Below are 18,327 nucleotides of genomic sequence, written 5' to 3'. Positions count from 1 at the left end.
TTTGTTGTTTGTGCTTTGCCAGCTGGAGGCTTGTAAGACTAAGCCACTGGTTTAATTCTTTCCACCTTTTTTGTCGTTTCCCCATATTTTCCTGGTTCACGTATGCTTAAAGATGGCGGCTGGGGCTAAGATGAGGAGCTTTCAGATAGAAACTCGACACGTGCCCCCGGCCCCACACGCCCACGCGTGCTTCTGTGCTAGTCCTACTCGTCTCATCATGCGGTGATTATATCGTATCTTATTGACTTTTACTTGGTCTCATGCGGGAGGTTAGGATAAAATGAGCTAAAACAGTAAAAATCAGAAACAAAGCAGTCTAAGCAGAGAACCCTTAGAAAACATAATAGATGCATGATTTCCATGAGCATTGTTACAACGAAAATCATAGTGTTTATATATATATATATATATATATATATATATATATATATATATATAATTTATGAGTAAAATGAATTATTACAGTATCCGCGAACTCTGAAGAGGAGCTAGCAACCAAAAGAAGGAAACAAAAGAGTTGAGTGAGTGGATGGATGAGGGATCAACGGGGGTTGGTAAGATTGGATGGAATACCATATTATACTATATTATATTTTGGGGCCGGGGCTCAACTTTCTCCTAGAAACAGGTTTTAGTGAGTTGATAATTGAGATCATCATCCACAATTTGGAATATTCCATATCCTGCAGGTGGCATACATGCATGTACTGTTTCCAAAACAAGTTATCTTCTTCTTCTTCTTCATTTTTTTTTTTTTTTTTTTGTAAATAAAATAAAGTTATCTTTAATTTGTCACTATAACTACAACTCACGTGCATATTGATATTGATATATAGACTTCATTCCAATTTCTACTTCCTATATTCCAAGTAATCTGCTTAATTTTCCATCCATCACAGCTTCTTGCTTTGGTAGCCTAGCTAGCTAAAATCACCATATCTTGTTTGTTACAAGGACTCCCTCAATAATTCAAGCATGTGGAAGAATAATTTCCATCTTTCATTAAATTATTATTAGGTCCCTCCTCCATAAATATCTAATTTGTAGACACGAAGATCATGTAAGTTCATCAACGGATCTTGCAGGAAGAAACCACAACAACGACTATTACAAGAGTCAACCCTCGGAATAGCTAGCTTATATAGACTGAAAAATAAAATAAAATTTAATAATCGGAATAGTTTAACGTAACTCGTGGGTTGTTAAGGAGTAGGAGGAATTTTTGTCATTTCTGATTTGGTCATCGTAACAGATACCAAACAAATTAAGAAGGATTTTTCCAAAGACAAATTTCAATAGCCTAAACCACAAACACGTATCGTCCTGCATATCTTAATGCAAACCGTAAAGAAGGATTCAAACAATATATTTATTTTTTATAAAAAAAAAAAGTGTAACGGTAGTCAAATTGAGCGGGTCGTGATTTTAGAATAATGAGCCGCAAAAATATTCCTAAATGTGCGGAGCGGAGACTTGCGCAATAAGGAAAAGATCCAAGAGGACGAGGTGGGTGAGCAATGGTGAGATCGATGGTGGATTGTACAAAAGAAAAAAGAAAAAAGAAAAAAGAAAAAAAAAAAATAGGTGGTGTAGAGAGAGATAGGTAGGCCTTGTGCCTTGGCATCATCTGCTAAAAGAATAACCAAAAGGTGATGATTATCCACGTACAACTCCTCATTCATACGTATCTCCTTTCAAGTTTGAAGATGCTTTTATTTGTTTTGGTCTGCCCACATTGGCCTTTATCTTTGGTTTCATCTCAATGCACGAATTAATAGGTGAATTTAACTCTTAAATCTTACGTCACATGTGACGTACGTAAAAGAAAGTAGCAGCTCAGCTGGGGATATTATTAATTATTATTGTTCAAAGGTTCTCCCTCCACCTCCTTCGCTTTCCTACGTACTTGGTTAACTTGTTCGCCTAAAATTCATATACTCACATGTCAAAAATGCAATATATATATATATATATATAAAATAATATATATTACCCTGCCCATGGCCCCCATGAGTCATGACCAAGTAGCCCATCACCTTCTGTTTCCGTTCCAATTAAGAAGAAAGAAAAAGCTTCAACATTTAGGCAGTTGAGAGTTTTCACATCTGATCTCATTTTCACCTTTCACCCAAAACAACATTGCTGCTTCATTAGAACGTCGACTCGTAGCCTAAACCAAGATGTCATTGGGTGTGCATCTAGTTTGTTAGAGAAATTTGACTAGTCAAGCATGGGTAACACATATGAACACGTATTATTATTATTACTATTATTATTATCATTATTAGCTTATTTCCACCTCCAAAAAAAGTCTTGATTGTGACCCCCCGTAGTTTTCCACGTGTAGTTCACCTAATCCACTGGATACTAATCCAATTTCAAATGCTAAAGCATATGTTTCCCATCTGTGACATTCAAAGTGAGTTACGCCTAACAATAACCATTATAACAAATTTTATGAGTTTTTTCCTTTTCTATAATCACGAAATACTTGAGAGAAAAGAAATACATAATTGTAAGTCCCAATTAGACCACGAAGACCAACTTAAAGGAACAAGACAAGGAATCGGCAATAGTAATCGATGAGGGGAAAATCCAAATAGTTCACCAGCTAGCTACTTGACCATAATGGCTACTTAAATATAGACAGTAACTTCCGCTAACAGAGAGATGAGGATATCTACTCCTTGATTTCTATCCGACTTCTCTTTGATTTTAGAGAAATGCTACAACCTTGACGTGGAAAAGAGCCACATCAGATTTCCACACCAAACTCGTTCATGTATATTGTATAATTAAACTGTAATTATGCTTCTTCCTTTCTTTTCCATTTTTTGGTTGGGGTGGGGGGGTTCTGCCTTCGGATGCTGGGACACAATTCTAACTACATTTTTATTGTTTTCCTACTTTTTTTTATGCTGCTGAAACATTTCCATAATGTTCTGAAATAATTTAATACCTCGAACTAAATTCCAGCCACAAATATTGCTAAGCATGAAATTCGTCAACACGCATCTAGTGACAACAACGTAGCCCAAAACAAATTGTTGCAATAGAAGCGCTATGATCATCAGACATAATGGCATGAGCTCACCAGCTAAGAAACTACAAAACTCCCTAAACTCGGTACTCAACTTTAAATGCTACCAGACCAGGGCAGTAGGTAGTAGCTGATTAAACTAAAGTTAACGAAGTCCATGAACAGAAGTAAAGCTCCAATCAGCCAAACACCCTCTCGAATCCACATAGGTTATGATCAGCATCAATAACACATAAAGATATTGCAAACAAGTCTCTCTTGCTACAGAATAAAAAAGCAGCAATCTGTCATGAGTTTTTATCACACGAAAAAGAAATAAAGGTATATATGACAGGTGATCACATCACGAATCAAATATTGACAAGTTTGAATGGCATTTTATACAGAGTGACCAAACAAAGACAGGCCAAGTGGAAACTTGACTTATGATAGCAGCAACGAAGGACCTTTAGTGCATTTCTCAAAAGGTCTTAGGTGACCAGACGATAGATATGTATATGGAATTTGATTTAAGCAATCGCATCAAAGTTTCAGAGGCTTCCATCATGCAACCCTCAAGAGCATTCTTTGCTGAAAATTCTTAGAAGCAAAGTATTGATTGAATAGAAACCAACTAAACAACAACACATGTATAGGCATTTCAAACTTATCGTAATAAGACTTCGATTCCTTGGACTTTAGATTTCTAAAACCAAATTAAATAACTGGTAAAATCCACAAATAAAAACCCAATAACGTAATAAAATCTAAAATAGTCAAAGGACCAAAACAATAACAGCCTGTATCCATAGATTCAGAAAATTGCAAAAATGGCCCTAACAGAAAAAAATAAATAAATAAACTAAAAGAAATCTGAACCAGCAGTTAATTAATGCCAATTAAGAAGCATAGGAAATAAGACTCATGATCATTCAGCAAACCTATTCAAGGTACCAAGTAGCCTCAGCATCATTTGAAAATTGACATCCCCCTCTCTCCCCCTCCTTTATTTGCTTTTTTCTAACCAGCTAATCGTGAGACCCACTTGAGATCCTTCATAGTCTAGTATGTTTCTTCACATTACAAATCTGCTGGTTCTGTCCTTTTAGAGCTTTCTTTAAGCTTTCAAGTGAAGGGCATTCCAATTATTTTGGATTTGTTGGACATGAGCTATTGTAGTGGTCCATACTCCATAGGTCCTATTATGTTAGAAACTAGACGTAGGTAAATTTATTTGCCATTATGTTTGTCCATAGTAATTTTAAGATGGGTTTTTAGAAGTCAAAGTAACTAAATTTGAAGTCATAGCCCTATTAAAGTTAGAAGTTACCAGCACCCTGTATATATCCATGACGCTCTTTCAATTAATGGGTCAGTTTAGAGAAATTATGCAGCAGCTAGGAAACTCTCTATAAAAAATGAATGATACAATTCTAAACCCAGGAGTGAGTCCCAAGGGAATCAATATACAGTGCCTAGGATTTGATCATTACTTGTTCTTCTCCTTGAAATTAATAAGCCACAAAACAATAATTGCCTTTTAACCCACAAATAGCATTCATAGTTTTAAACGTAAAATCTAGTTTTCGTAACATTATTCTACGCTAAGCCTTCTGCTAAACTACCGTATCCTGAGAAATAGTTTGTGTCCTGAAAATCCGGCAACACTTTCTCAATTTCCTGCTGCTTTTCCACCATTAAAACTCCAGCTATATTCAATTTTATTTCATCAACAACTCCTACCAACTCTTTTCCACCTATCACACCCCCAAAGTTGCAATTTAACCATTTAACCACAACCTGAGCTAAAAATGCAACAAACTATAGGCAAAAGAAATCCAATAGCACATGTAAATCATACACCTCTTGATCCTTCATCCAATAATTATAATTTTTTTTTGTAAGTCCAATAATTATAACTTAAGTACGGCAAAAGATAGCTAAAAATGACTTAATGAGTCAACCACATTCTCACGATACAAGAAAACACAGCATGTCCATGGAAACATACATATAATCATAATGTCAGTAGCACTTACCCTTCAATGCAAATGTCCTTTGTATTCATTCATGCATGCATGTTAATACAATTTTTCTTTTTAATTTTTAAATTCCCTTTTCAATTTTTTTACCTTTAATATCCATATCTTTTGTCACTTAAGTATGTTAGGACTTAGGATGTTCAGTGAAGATTGAATGCCTCTATTAGATGTATCTACACTCAACAAACACAGGAAGGAATGTATTCACCAGCCATTAAAGATGATGCAGCTTATGCACCCCTTTTTTTGTAGACACCCATATAGTGATTTTAAGGTGTGCTCAAGTTAGGTTAATTTATGAAACATCAACATGTGAGTGCTTTACTATGATTTCTAACAACAAAAGCAAATAGTTAGGATGCATCTTATCATGATGAGGATAAAAAACTCTGCACACCTGCATGAAGTTCTTGGGCAACTCAATGCTGGAGGTCGGTAGTAACTACCCAGTCATGTTTATAGACAAACCTCAAACTGTTGAGACTTCTCATCACATGAGAAGCTACTGGTCCCAAAAAGAAAAGCCCCGGTCTCTTACAACTCTTCTAGTTTCAGGTTGGCGGCAAAAATCCCTTCCCTGATCAACTCTCCTGGATATGGCTCTGCTATTCTTGCCCGATTGACTACAATTTAATTGATTGCACTCTAAATCTGTCATCTGACACTCTGATGTATACTTACCAGACAGCCAAGCCTGAAGCATCTTTTCTGTCTTTGGTTCTGGCATTAACTCTTTCTCTTTCATCTCTATATAATATTTATGCGCCTCCTCCAACTTTCCGTTCAAAAATAGCCCATGTATGAGCACAATATATGAGCTTCGATCAGGGTTGACTCCATTCTGACTCATCTCGCTCCACAACTTGAAGACATTATCAAGCTGGCGCCATCGACAAAATTTCCTAATCAACATTATGTAGGTATCAGTATTTGGGTGGCAGCCCATCTTTTTCATCTTTTCCAAGAGCACAAACACTTCTTCCCCAGTCCTTAAAGTACGGAGGAAGGCATGGTAAGTCCGAATCGTAGGGGAGAGGCCCTGGTGCAACATCTTATCAAATACTTCTCTAGCTTCTTCTATTTGCCGGGCCCTACAAAGAGGCTTGATCAGTGAGTTATAAGTGACAATGTTTGGAGCGACTCCCTTCTCTTCCATCGTTTTCATGAGATTGATAGCTTCTTTGACAAGCCTACCTTTTGCAAGAGCATGAATGACAGCATTGTAAACTTTCCTATCCGTTGTAATGTTCAATTTCTTCATCCGGTTAAAGAGCTTGAGCACCTTATTCAGATTACATGCTTTTGAGTAACAAGATATGAGACTTCCGTACGAGAAAACATCATGTTGGACGCCTCTCTTTCCCATCTCCCTCCAAATTCTTTCTCCCTCTCGGGGACTAACAATCACATTACACCATCCATTGAGGATAATGTTAAAGCTCTTGGTATTAAAGGGGAACACATTCTTATTGCAGAAGAGCAAGTGCTCAGCGTCTTTTGCATTCTTGTACCGGCAAAGGGCAGAGAGAAGGCCTTGAAATTCATTGATCCCAACTTCAAACTTAAACCGTTTGAAGGCGTAGAAAGTATTTATAGCCTTCCCCACGTCGTGTACAGCACAATATCTCCTAATCATGATCAAGAGAGTCTGAGGAGTCACAAGAGATAGACCAGTGGTACCCCCTTTCATTTCATCAATCAAGGCCCACGCAGTGTCGAACTTCCTCATTTTCGCAAGAATAGAGATCATGGAATGGTATTCACGCACAGAATGAGCGTAACCCGGCTGCTTGCCAGCCCACAGAAAGAACGTGAATGCTGCTTCCCAATCGTTGCGGACCCGTGGCAACACCCCAACCACCAATTCTGATGAGGCGCTAATCCCGCTATGGTGAAGCTTGTATTTTGTCTCAGACGGACTGCTTCCCAGTTGACGTAAGATATCCACAATTGCGGTAATGTCTCGGGCGAGACCCTCATCTTCCAAATTCAATCCTCTAAAGTGGGTTTCATCATCTTCATAGTCTTCATCATTGTCGTTATCATCGCCATCACTAATAGCATCTTCTTGGGTTTCTATTGAAGGCGCATATTTTGAGTTTGGAAAAGCAGTAGAAGACGACAAAAATTTGAAGTGAAGTTCCATAGCTGAAAAAGTGTTGGTGGTAGAAGGGCTCAGGTTAAAAAGAACAGCAGTGATGGGCTTAACAACAGCACAAGAAGAGATGGAACTACTACAATGGCTTCGAAGCAAAATTGAGAAGATGGAAAAGTTAGAAGATCTTACTCTCATCATGTGCCTCATATCTACTGATGGTAGAAAACAGAAGGAAGCTCAAAAGAAGAATGATCAATCGATGCCTACAAACAAGCGTGAGTGGGTGACAGAGATTAACGGATTCCTTTCTCTCCGCGTGGGCAAAAGAAAGATAGATGCAATGGATTGGAAGAGGTCCACTATGTTTACAAATGGAGTACAAACCGTTTGTGAAATTAACTAAACGAACATACCATAAAAACGAACTCCTTTCTTCTACTGCTACGTCTATACAGCAGTCCGTCTGGAATTGCTCCTTGCTGGAGGTGGTCTTTAACAACCAACGCCTATCTATAAAGCAATCTGCCGAATCAAGCGCGCAATTTATTTCTTTTGCCTCTCTTCTCGCCGAGACTGCCAAAATGACAAGAATACTTTATGTAGCCCAGCAGTCGAACAGTGTTACATCAGTGACAGTGTATCCATTACTGCATAAGCCCACAATGTCCCAAATTTAGTTTACCAAAGCTTTTCTTTTATCGGTCCAAATTTTACTCTTTTCTTCACTGAAAAACTTTGAAATTATTGTTGAAAAATTGCATACTAAGCCAAATCCATCCCACGGTCAGGGGAGTCGAACAGGTGTACAATTATTATGCTTTCCGTATTGTTGGACGCGGTGAGAGAGAGTTTTTATAACATTTAATTAATAGGTTGTGGTTCTCATTATTTATAGCGATGTTAAGGGTTAATAAATTTTTTATATTTAGTTTATATTTTTTTACAAATTTAATAGATTAATTATTATATTTATGGGAGTCTACCATTAATTTATATGGAGTTCACATAAGTTCACAAATTTCATGATTGATTTGTAAGATGAAATAGAATAAATATGAGAAAAATATTGACTTTTTAACATTTCTCTTATAAAAAAAATACAGTAACAATCATCTCAGAAAGAACATAATAGTAAAGATAAGATCAACGCATGGCTAGTTTTCACAGTTCCAAAATTGATGAACTATTAAGGCGGTATTTTTGGATCAGGATCTCTTACATTTCCTTTAAAATTGTAGATTCTCAAATCACGTAATTTAAGCATTTTTAGGCATTTAAATGTTTGAAAAATGCTACCTATTAAAAAGGTGGCATGTAATGGAGGTAACCAAAAATAATTTTTCTTCCTAAAGACTTCGTCTTCACTTTTGCAAAGACACTTCTTTTTCAAAATATCAAAAGACAATTTTTTGCTCAAAGCTTTTTTACTACATAAGGAGCAAGAGAATAAATTCAATTTTTAATAGATAACATTTTCCAAGCATTTGGATGCCTAAAAATAACCAAAATTATGTAATTTGAGAATCTATTATTTATTTAAAATTGTAGATGATCCTAATCCGGCATTTTCTAGTCTTTTTATAGTGTGTATATATAAAGTTATACATGTGCGGGCACGCATGCGAACGCAAAGCTCCGTTTATTTCGGCATAAAATATTTTTTGAAAAATGTTTGTTCCATATTTTTCGGTGTTTGGTTTGCCATAAAATAATAGTCAAACCAAAAATATGATCAAAAAAGTTTCTTTAATTTCGAAAAATAGTTTCTTGTTTTTAAATTTTGTAAACATTTTTTTAAATTTGAGTTTCTCCTTCTCAAATTGCCGAACCACTGTTAGACCATCATCAGGCCACCACTAGGCCTCCATTGAGCCTCCACCAGACCATCGTTAGGCTTCCTCAGGGCCACTATTAGACCGCCATCAGGCCACCATTGGGCCTCCACCGAACCTCCACCGGACCATCTTTAGGGCACCGTCGGACCACCACCAAAACTCAAATTATTAAGTTAAATTTTTATGTTGTGAATAAAAATTAATTTTATAGGATAATATGATTGAATAAAAATATGAAAATTATTTGAGTTTTTTCGTAAGTGCCAAACACTAAAAAAATGTTTTCAATGGAAAACACTTTCTTGAAAAATAATTTCCCTAAAAATATTTTACAATAGCATTTTTTTTCACGAATCTAACCTTTAATGGAAGTTGCACGTCTGATGCATGTCCACAGGCATGTTCCCAACAGGCTGCAACTAGGGGTGGGCGCAGGTCGGATCGGGTCAAATTTCAGCCTTTTCCCCTACTCGACCCGCACCCTGCAAGTTTGGAAAATCCTACCTGGTACTCAAACACAGTGAACCCTATCCACCTGGGTTTGGGTTTTGTAGGGCGGATACTACGGGTTGAGCGGGGCGGGCGGGGCGGGTGTTATGGGCATGCCAACAAGTCTCCCATATCCACTCACAACAACAACAACAACAACGCCACCGAAAACCACAACAACACTACAATTACCAACACCACCACCACCACCAACAACAACGAGGAAGACGAGGACAAAGAGGAGGATGACGACGACCCTCCACCCAAGAAGCAAAAACCCCTCTCCTCCCCTCACCACAACCCAGCCTCCAAACCCTGATGAACCACCACAAGTTGTGGTCCACAACAACAACCCAATGTCGGTGAGAGAGGAGCGGCAAGAGTGAGAGTAAGAAGAGAAGAGAAGACTGAAGAAGAGTAGCGAGAGAGGAGTGGTGAGAGTTTGAGAGAGGACTGGAGGAAAGGTTAGGTTAGAAATTTAGAATAAAGTTAGGAGGATCTAGGGGCATTTTTTTTTTTTTTTTTTTTTTCCCTTTTAAGTGCTTATTAGCGGGGTGGGGCAAGTACCTGCTACCCAAAAATTTCTATTCCCGCAACCCACCCCGCCCCACATGGGTTGGAAGAAATCCAATCCGTATCAGCAAAAAACCCAAGTCCGGCTGAGGCTGGGCGAGTTTGTGGATTTGCGGGTTGGGTGGGTTTTTACCAATCATTAGCTGCAACATAAGAAAGAAGAATAAAAAAGGAAAAGAAACACCTAAAAATAAAAAGAAAAAAATAAAGAAGAAATAAACATTTGTTTCTTTCTTTTTTCGTTCAATTACCGATACAATGCAATACTACAACACAAAAATGCTTCATATTAAGAGCCTGTTTGGAATTGCGTTCGAAAAATAGAACTCTTAAGTCAAAAAACACTTTCTAACAAATGCTTCATTTTTAAGCTTTTACCAAAAGTACGTTTTGACCATTTTTTAGCTTTTGAGACTCTTAAAAGTACTTTTAATTTTTTTACTAAATAACTACTTTTTTCTTCATACAACTTTTTGAACTTTTTGAATGTTAAACGCACTATAGGCCACTCAAACGCAATCTCAAACAGGCCCTAAAACCTAGCTCTTTCATGTAGACTATTCTGTCTATACTCGAACTTCCCACACCATGGAGTTTCATGATTTCATCTATAGGGAGATGCACGCATATACCGGTCTACTAACAAACAAATGAGAAAAAGATCAATCAAGTAGAATAAACCAATGAGAAAGAGATAAAATAAGTAGAAGTAAATTTGAACTTCAAGTTAGAAGGGACGAGACACAAATGAATTGGTATGACCATTTTGTAAGTCCACCTAGGCGAACTAAATGAACTAATTGAATCAAATCATTCTCTCAGAAGCTATAAATCAGAATACTCCCGCAAAATAATAATTACAAATCAAGATAAAAGAATCATACTCTCCCCTTTATTCCCAAAATGTAGACCAAAATCCAATATCCAGTCCAACCTGATAGACTTTTAGAGCATCATTATCTGTGGATACTTAAGCTTGAAACCTCTGAAGCCAAAAATACCACACACCTCCAATAGCTGAATTAGCTAATGATGTCATCTGCAGTTATGTTATTGACGACACAGCCTCAATGGCACTGCCTAGTGGCCAAGCTGCTTCAACTAGGGAATTACCATATTTAACTTTCTTCACCAATGTAATCTCTTGCCAGGGATCTAGACCTGTGTAACAAACAAAAACAGCAAGAAAGATTAGTGACTTTTACCTGGATTTTCTGGATAAATTATCATGATGTACGCAACAAATGACTAAAATGCGATGTCAACCTACCAAATCCCTCTACAAGCAATGTATACTGGTACATAAGATCCATGCATAAAAATGGCAGGTTATCCTCCTCAACACGACGATATATGGTCTTGGCATCTGCAAGTTTTGTCTCGCAAGCACGCTTAGCTGCCTCCTCAAACTCCGCAGGATGAACTTTGACAACAGGAACATTTGGATCAGCAAAACCAGCCTATACGAGTAAATAAGTGGTCAGACATAGCCATGAATAAGTACAAAAGAAATTTCAACTTTTTCATATGTATTTCTCAAGCAATGAAATCAACCATAATTGATACCTCAGCAGCCCTGTCAAAGAAAAATGAAGCAACAAAGAGATTCTTCTGTCCATCCCCACCACCACCATTCCATACCCCACCAAATGTGCATTTCATGTGTGTGCATGTTGATTCATTAGCTTTGAGAGCATTAGAAGCTACCCTCCTGCACTCATCCATGTTTGAGCCAGATGGGGAAGCTGCCACTTTATACTTCTCTCCTCCATATTTGTAAATCCCTTGTCAAAAACAAAGAATTCAAATTAACAAAAGACACAAAGGCACATGCACGCATGCAGCACGCACACACGCACACGCACACATACTCATTCACTCACTCTTCAATTGTCAGTGCTTCATTTGGGTTCCAAAGAAAGTACTAGTAAAGATTCTTATATCATTTCAAATTCATATTGTTGTAAAATCTAAACAAGGTTGCCCAATTCCCAAACTTTTCTAAGCATTTAAGAATACTCATTGGAATGTAGAAGGTAAAGGAAAAGTTGAGAGAGAGAGAGATCAACTATGATGGTTAGCAGGAGAGCAGAACGCTCATTGCCTCCACTGACAACCATCAGGGTGACTTTGTTGCCATGCACGAATGCCTACTAAACTCAGATCTGCAAGCGAAGGTAGATAATTGAACAAGTCTGCTCCATGATATGTTTATAGAGCCACCTGCTTACATGCAATAATTTCCTTCTGGTTTAACAATCAGCACACTGGCCACAAGACTAGAGTCAACAGTTAACTTGAATTGTGGGTCGGGTAATATATACCATTTAGTTTAAAACAGTTTTTACTTCAAAATTTCATAAATGATCTGAATCTTCTACTAAAACATTATATGCATCCGTAAATTATAGAGCCGCCTTTACTCCATGTGATTACAAAATACGTGGTTTAACAGAAGAGAAGAAGGTTAAAAACCAGTGCTGTCACAATATCAGCCCTAGTGTAAAAAGGAGTTCAACATACCATGATAGCCAACTAAGATGCAAGGGTTGCTAGAGCCTTCAGAAACCTTCAAAATCTCTGCCCGTGCGGCTAGTAAGCCATAATGCAAGTAACTGCATACATGGTTCAAAACCATGTCAATATTCTACATAAAAAAATATATAGACAGATGAAATAATAGAAATAATTGTTACTTTATATCAGAGATCAATGAACCATCAAGCAGTCAAGGGAAATAATAAGATCTTTAGCAACAACTGAGAAGCTAATATGAAGATATGCAACATCACTCAATAACCAAAACAAGGAACCACAGGAACAGTCAGGCCGATGAGTCAATACATCAACAATTCATCTATCATAAAATCACGAAATAATTTCACTAAAAGAAAGAAGAACACCTGTGAACATAGAGGAAATATTTTGTTCCCATAAGATACATTTCCTTTACATATGAATCCTCTCCATCTGATATCCTTGGTGCATTTGCCACATCTGTCTCCGAGATAGCATATGCCATTTGAACAGATCCACCTCCAAGGTCAACTACTCCAACTGTATTTGAGTATTTCTTCCCCAAATTCCCTAGTAGATAGTTTATTGTGACCTGAAAAACAAGAGGCAACCTAAGACAAGATGGATAATCACGTATACTCCATGGTCCATAGAATAGAATACAAAAGATGCTAATGTTCCATTCAGTTTATAAGAATCTGCGGAAGTGGCAACATGCTTTCCTGAAGACTTTTCTTTCATGTTTCAGTCTTCATATATGGTTCTCATGTTAATTAACACCAATTTTTCTTTTTTCTTTTTAACAAAAATGTCCTTATTTGGATGAGTATAAAACAGTAATTATTATGAATGAGAACATAACAATATATTCCCTGTTCTATTATTAGCTAAAAATTTTCTCCTCCCTTGGTTTTTATAGTAGCAACTGATGACTCACTAAATAATTCTTGAGTGTATCCAGACGTTTCTCAAATTCACTTGAAATTAAGAAACAACACAGCCCAATACACATCACCATCTTCAGTTCTAGACAAAGAAAAGCTCTTGTACCAATGCATGACCACATCTTCCTTCAAAGGAACTACATGATCACAAACTGATCCATTTGGTTTAAGTAAAACCACCAGGCTAGAACAAGAATTCATCCTATTAGGGAGCCATATAAATTTTTGCAAGATCTGCTTGGGACATGCTAAAATTTTTTAGAGCAAGAAAACATCTGATCTTCTGTCCACAGCCCAGTTCAGCATTTAAGGCTTGGACTTCGCATACTCTCCACAAACCTGAAGGCCTTGAATGGCAGAAAGCTCAAAAAGGCAACAGGACCTCAATCCCAGCAATTAATCTTTGCCCTGCTATCATTGAGGCTGAGTCATAGAATCCAGTTAAAGGAACAACTTCTTTACTTTATTTATCTAAATATCTACTGGTTCTGATGGGACTCCCATGCTTTTATTATCCCCCACCCCGCAAAACTCAGCTCTAAGTACACTCTGACGTTCTGCCAAAAAAATTTGCTATTTTTCTTCAGAGCAACTGCAGGACATTTACCACCGTTCCCTCCTACTTGTAATTATAGGGCTTCTAACATTGTGGAAGAAGGTATAATTGCTTCTCAATATTTCCGTTCTTTTTTTATTGATAATTAATAGAAATAATATTATAAAATAAGTAGAAAAAGTATATAGGAGGTATAGAAATTAGCCTCCAAACAATTATGACCTAAAATTCATAGAAGCAGCAAAGCCCAAGAAAGAATGACAATGAATGGAGGCTTCCTAATGCATTCATCCAATTGTATAAAGATGTTAGGAACATAGACTTCAGATCATCCAAATTAAGCTCTACACCATTGACTGCTCAATTGTTCCTCTCTGACTCTCTCCTCATATCATCCAAATAAGACAAATCATTACAGCACTCCATATAATGACAGCACCAATGACCACATCTTCCTCACCATGGCACCATGGCACAATGTTAGGAACATGGACTTCAGATCATCCAAATTACGCTCTACACCATTGACAGCTCAATTGTTCCTCTCTGACTCTCTCCTCATATCATCTAAATAAGACAAATCATTACAGCACTCCATATAATGACAGCACCAATGACCACATCTTCCTCACCATGGCACAATGCGAAAGAAGTCCAAATTTGATCAACCCAGGTCTCTTTCCCCAAAGACACGAATTACTAGATAATAAGTAAGCTCTTTTCCCATGTTCCAAAATTTAAGGTAAATAGTTTATGAGCTGAAGGACATCATTGATATACCAACTACTTCCACTGTCGACTTGTTGACATACTCTCAGGATTCACAATTTTATTTTTAGGGGCCCCACTAGAGTAAAACATATATCTTCATTGAATGAACCTAGAAATCATTAAAAGTGCAAAGACAACACGATAAGCATGCTTCAGAAGATGTTTCTTTTGTAAGTAAACGATTTTTTAAAAAAGTGTAAGGACGGGCCTGATCCTAGTACGTTGAATATCATTAAAAGCGCAAGCACAACCTAAGTACACAGGAAAGTATACAAGAGAGATACCTATCTAGAAGGAGAAAAAAGAACAAGAAAATCATTAAAACTAATCACCAAAGGATCTACAAATGTAGTTGTCCAAGTATGAAGAGAATAAAAAATGACTTAAATTCCTCCAACGTCCTCCTGCGGTCCTTGAAATTTCAATCGTTTCTTTCCCTGCACAGGCACAAAAAATGCAAAAGGGTACTATCTTCCACACAACAGCACTCGAGAGCTACTACAAATCCACCAGCATGCAAACAAATCAATCATGCAACTAGACATAACCCAGGACAGCCCAAAGTGACTGAAAAAAGCATTCCATAGCGGAGAAGACGATGGTCTATGGACTCTCCATCTCTCTTGCACATGCAACACCTATTGATCACAATGACATGCCACTTCCTAAGGTTGTCCATGGTAAGAATCTTCCCTAAACACGCCAACCAAGCGAGAAAAAATAAAATAAAAAAATAAAAAACCACTCTCAAATGAACCTTGGTCTATCAAATACTCTTCCAACAAAAAAAAATCCCATCATTACAGACAAGGACGCTATAAAAAGAGCTAACATTGACACCCCTTTGTTTGAAGGGGCCTACCAAAGCTTGTCTTCACCTTCCCTTCTCACTCTAAAGGAGTATAACAAATAGAAAAAACGAACACAAGATATCCACTGCCCAATCAAAAGCCAAGAGAGAAAAAATGGAGAAAACAAAAGGGATAAAACTGTCTAGAATTTCCTAAGGATTAATAGTGTGCTCATCACTTGGTCCCAAAAAAGGGGCTTTTAAAATCTCATAATTTTTCTAACTCATAGGACTAACATTAATCTTTACAAAGTTACTGATGAGGACTTCCTGTAGGCTCAGATTGAAAGTGTTAATATTTTCACCAACAATAAACTTGCTATTGTGATGGGAAAGCAAGGTAACAATGCAGCTCTTGTGGCTAACAGAAGTCCTGAAGAATATTAGGTGAAACCAAGCTTTGAAAAGCCTTGCAATTAATGCAGATTAATATTACTCGGATTAGTCCACAAATAATAGTTAAAGTGAAAGACTACAAGAGTTTCAAAGCTTGTGTGCAAATTTTTTAATTTGAAAGAAATTCAACCAGAAAGAGAGAGAGAGAGAGAGAGAAGAAGAAGAAGAAGAAGAAGAAGAAGAAATGAAATAAACTTATGTTTATCAGGATAAATTGTAACAGTGAAAATGTCACAGAAGCAATGTCCAGACTGTTTGTGAAGAAGTCAATAGCATGGAACAATTGCAGAGTGCCTTTGTAGTTTGTGGATCAACTCCTTCACAATCCAAGGTGTCAACTAAAATGCATGATAAACTGTGCACGTTATTACTGGGTTTTGATGGAGCTTTTTTTTTTTTATCAACAAGTGGGTTAAAAACTCTACTGTGGGTTCTCAAAAGGAGAAAGGCCGGTGTCAGACGCAATCAATTCTACCACTAAGAAGGGCATGTATTGAATATAGGAAAGAGTCTTACACCCGCTCTCTATACTTGAGTCCTAGAATAAAAGAATGCAGACACTCACATAGCCTAATAGGCCAACAAACTTATAACTTATAAGAGGATTTAAAACTAATTTAAGTAAAACTTCACTATTTTCAACAGTCAGGCCCCCAAGATCGTTAATACAACAGCTTCATCATTAAAAAGAATAAGAAGTAAAATTTGAAAGCATCAATTCAACCACTAGTAGAGGAAGAAGCAAGATAGTAAGTTTAAGCACCATACCCACTGAAAAGAGCCTTCTTGCGTTCCATCGATAACAGCAACTCCATTGGGCTCAGATTTCAGAGTGCTTCTATGTTTCAGAAGATCTCTAACCTTAAAGAGTCAAAGTTTTAGGCAACTCCACATAAATTGAAGGCTTAAGATTCTGGAAATAGCAATGAATACGATAAATAAGAAGTAAAATTTTACCGCTTGCAAGATTCGATCGGAGGCATCGCCACCCAAGGCCCTTAAGCCTGCAGTTGCCTGAAATTGACATCAAAATCCAATTTCTATACGAAAGCAAATGGAGTACAAATGAAATGAAAAGAAATGAAAGCGAGCAACAAAAAGGGGAAAGAAAGGCATTTTAAGAAATACTACGGACCCCAACACGAACAGGCGTCTTGGGACGCAAATCTTTGGGAACGACATTTTGGGCTTGATCCAATAGTGTAACCAGAGAATTGGCAGCCTCCCGCGGGTCATTGGCAAACGCACTCAAACCCGGCTTTATCTACAATGGTAAGTGAAATAAGCAAACGTAGCAAGGAGTGGACCGCAATCGAGTTGAATGGGTAACGGTGAAGGTGTAGTATCAGTACCTGCACGAAGAGCTCTAGATCTTTGCCGATGGGAAGGAGATCGAGACGATGATCAAAGCAGAAGACGTGTACACGGCTGCCGGAGCTACCGGCGTCGAAGATAACGGCGTAGGACTTTGGGGATCTGAGATCGGAGGGTACCTTGCGGATGCTGAGGGACTGGGAGGGAGAAGTGGCAGGCATCAGGAAGAGGACGAAGGTGATGAGGAGGAGCGGCACAGATACTATGAGCAATACCCCTCGGAAGCGGTAGATCTTGTCCGACAAGGACTCGTGGCGGAGGCCTGGCCGCTTTAGCATTTTCTCGAATTCCAGAGCCTCTTGTTGATGATCGGTTGGAGATGTGGACTGACCCTCTAGCAATTCGGCGGACGAGGGGGATCTGTACCGGATCTGTCCGTTTCCGGCAGCGGCGGCGGGAGTAGCCTTCAAGGACTGGGATTCCTGTACGGGCTCCAGCTCTCCCGATTTCGACTCCCACCGATTCTTTCCTTTTTATTTTCTGTTTTATTACTTCTCCTCCTATTTACAAATGATTATGACACTGATGATGAGGACGACGAGGACGACAACATGCAATGCGATGTAATGGAGAATTACGAATTGTTCTAACAATCAATCAGTATCTCATCTGTGCGGAGAAAAAGTAAAGAAAGATACGTTCATAACGCCAGATCGGAGACTCGCAATCACGATGCCGTTTTTGGGGGGCAGAGGCAGTTATGAGATGCTACTGCTACTACTGCCTTTTTTGCTCTTTCCTTCTTTCTGGAGAGTGCGTGCTGTCGTCGCTCGCTGCTCTCTCTACCACTAATGAAATTTTACAAAAAAATCCTACTTTTATTTCTTCTTTTTCCTTTTTTGGCTGAAAATGAATTTGCATAA

The 18,327-nt window shown here is 37.9% G+C and overlaps 2 protein-coding genes across 5 annotated transcripts; both read right to left on the bottom strand.

The window, feature by feature from the left end:
• Positions 1–3,131: 3,131 nt before the first annotated feature.
• LOC132191262 (Tetratricopeptide repeat (TPR)-like superfamily protein) lies at positions 3,132–7,894 on the bottom strand. 4 transcript variants are annotated; one of them, XR_009441249.2, is made up of 2 exons: positions 5,459–7,894; positions 3,132–3,301 (listed from the first exon to the last, which is right to left on the bottom strand). XR_009441249.2 is itself a non-coding variant. In XM_088510943.1 (2 exons), exon 2 carries the CDS (start codon positions 7,205–7,207, stop codon positions 5,564–5,566), a length of 1,644 nt encoding a protein of 547 aa, XP_088367069.1. In that variant the 5' UTR covers positions 7,208–7,209; positions 7,349–7,894; the 3' UTR covers positions 5,215–5,563. The 4 variants fall into 4 exon arrangements, 2 of the variants coding, with proteins under 2 accessions (XP_088367069.1, XP_059462187.1); XR_009441250.2 differs by lacking the exon at positions 3,132–3,301 and adding an exon at positions 3,598–3,619; XM_088510943.1 differs by lacking the exon at positions 3,132–3,301 and having other exon boundaries at positions 5,215–7,209; positions 7,349–7,894.
• A 2,813-nt stretch (positions 7,895–10,707) lies between these two features.
• On the bottom strand, positions 10,708–17,934 carry LOC132191487 (apyrase 1). Its single transcript, XM_059606522.2, has 9 exons — positions 17,443–17,934; positions 17,226–17,354; positions 17,048–17,104; positions 16,859–16,951; positions 12,960–13,165; positions 12,580–12,671; positions 11,623–11,840; positions 11,327–11,516; positions 10,708–11,217 (listed from the first exon to the last, which is right to left on the bottom strand). Exons 1-9 carry the CDS (start codon positions 17,740–17,742, stop codon positions 11,102–11,104), a joined length of 1,401 nt encoding a protein of 466 aa, XP_059462505.1. The 5' UTR covers positions 17,743–17,934; the 3' UTR covers positions 10,708–11,101.
• Between the last annotated feature and the right edge of the window lie 393 nt (positions 17,935–18,327).

The sequence above is a fragment of the Corylus avellana genome, chromosome 10 (genome assembly GCF_965113065.1).
Source record: "Corylus avellana chromosome 10, dhCorAvel1.hap1.2, whole genome shotgun sequence".
Classification (NCBI taxonomy): domain Eukaryota; kingdom Viridiplantae; phylum Streptophyta; class Magnoliopsida; order Fagales; family Betulaceae; genus Corylus; species Corylus avellana.
This window is presented reverse-complemented; position numbering and strand designations above follow the sequence as displayed.

What these genes read in the sequence shown, in the direction of transcription:
- LOC132191487 (XM_059606522.2), bottom strand. Translation starts at nt 17,742, where the DNA reads ATGCTAAAGCGGCCAGGCCTCCGCCACGAGTCCTTGTCGGACAAGATC. An exon ending in CATCTTAGTTGGCTATCATG is followed by an intron (nt 11,841 to 12,579) that starts GTATGTTGAACT and finishes GTTTTTGACAAG; the next exon opens with GGATTTACAAATATGGAGGA. An exon ending in ATTGCTTGTAGAGGGATTTG is followed by an intron (nt 11,218 to 11,326) that starts GTAGGTTGACAT and finishes TTTGTTACACAG; the next exon opens with GTCTAGATCCCTGGCAAGAG.
- LOC132191262 (XM_059606204.2), bottom strand. Translation starts at nt 7,366, where the DNA reads ATGAGGCACATGATGAGAGTAAGATCTTCTAACTTTTCCATCTTCTCA.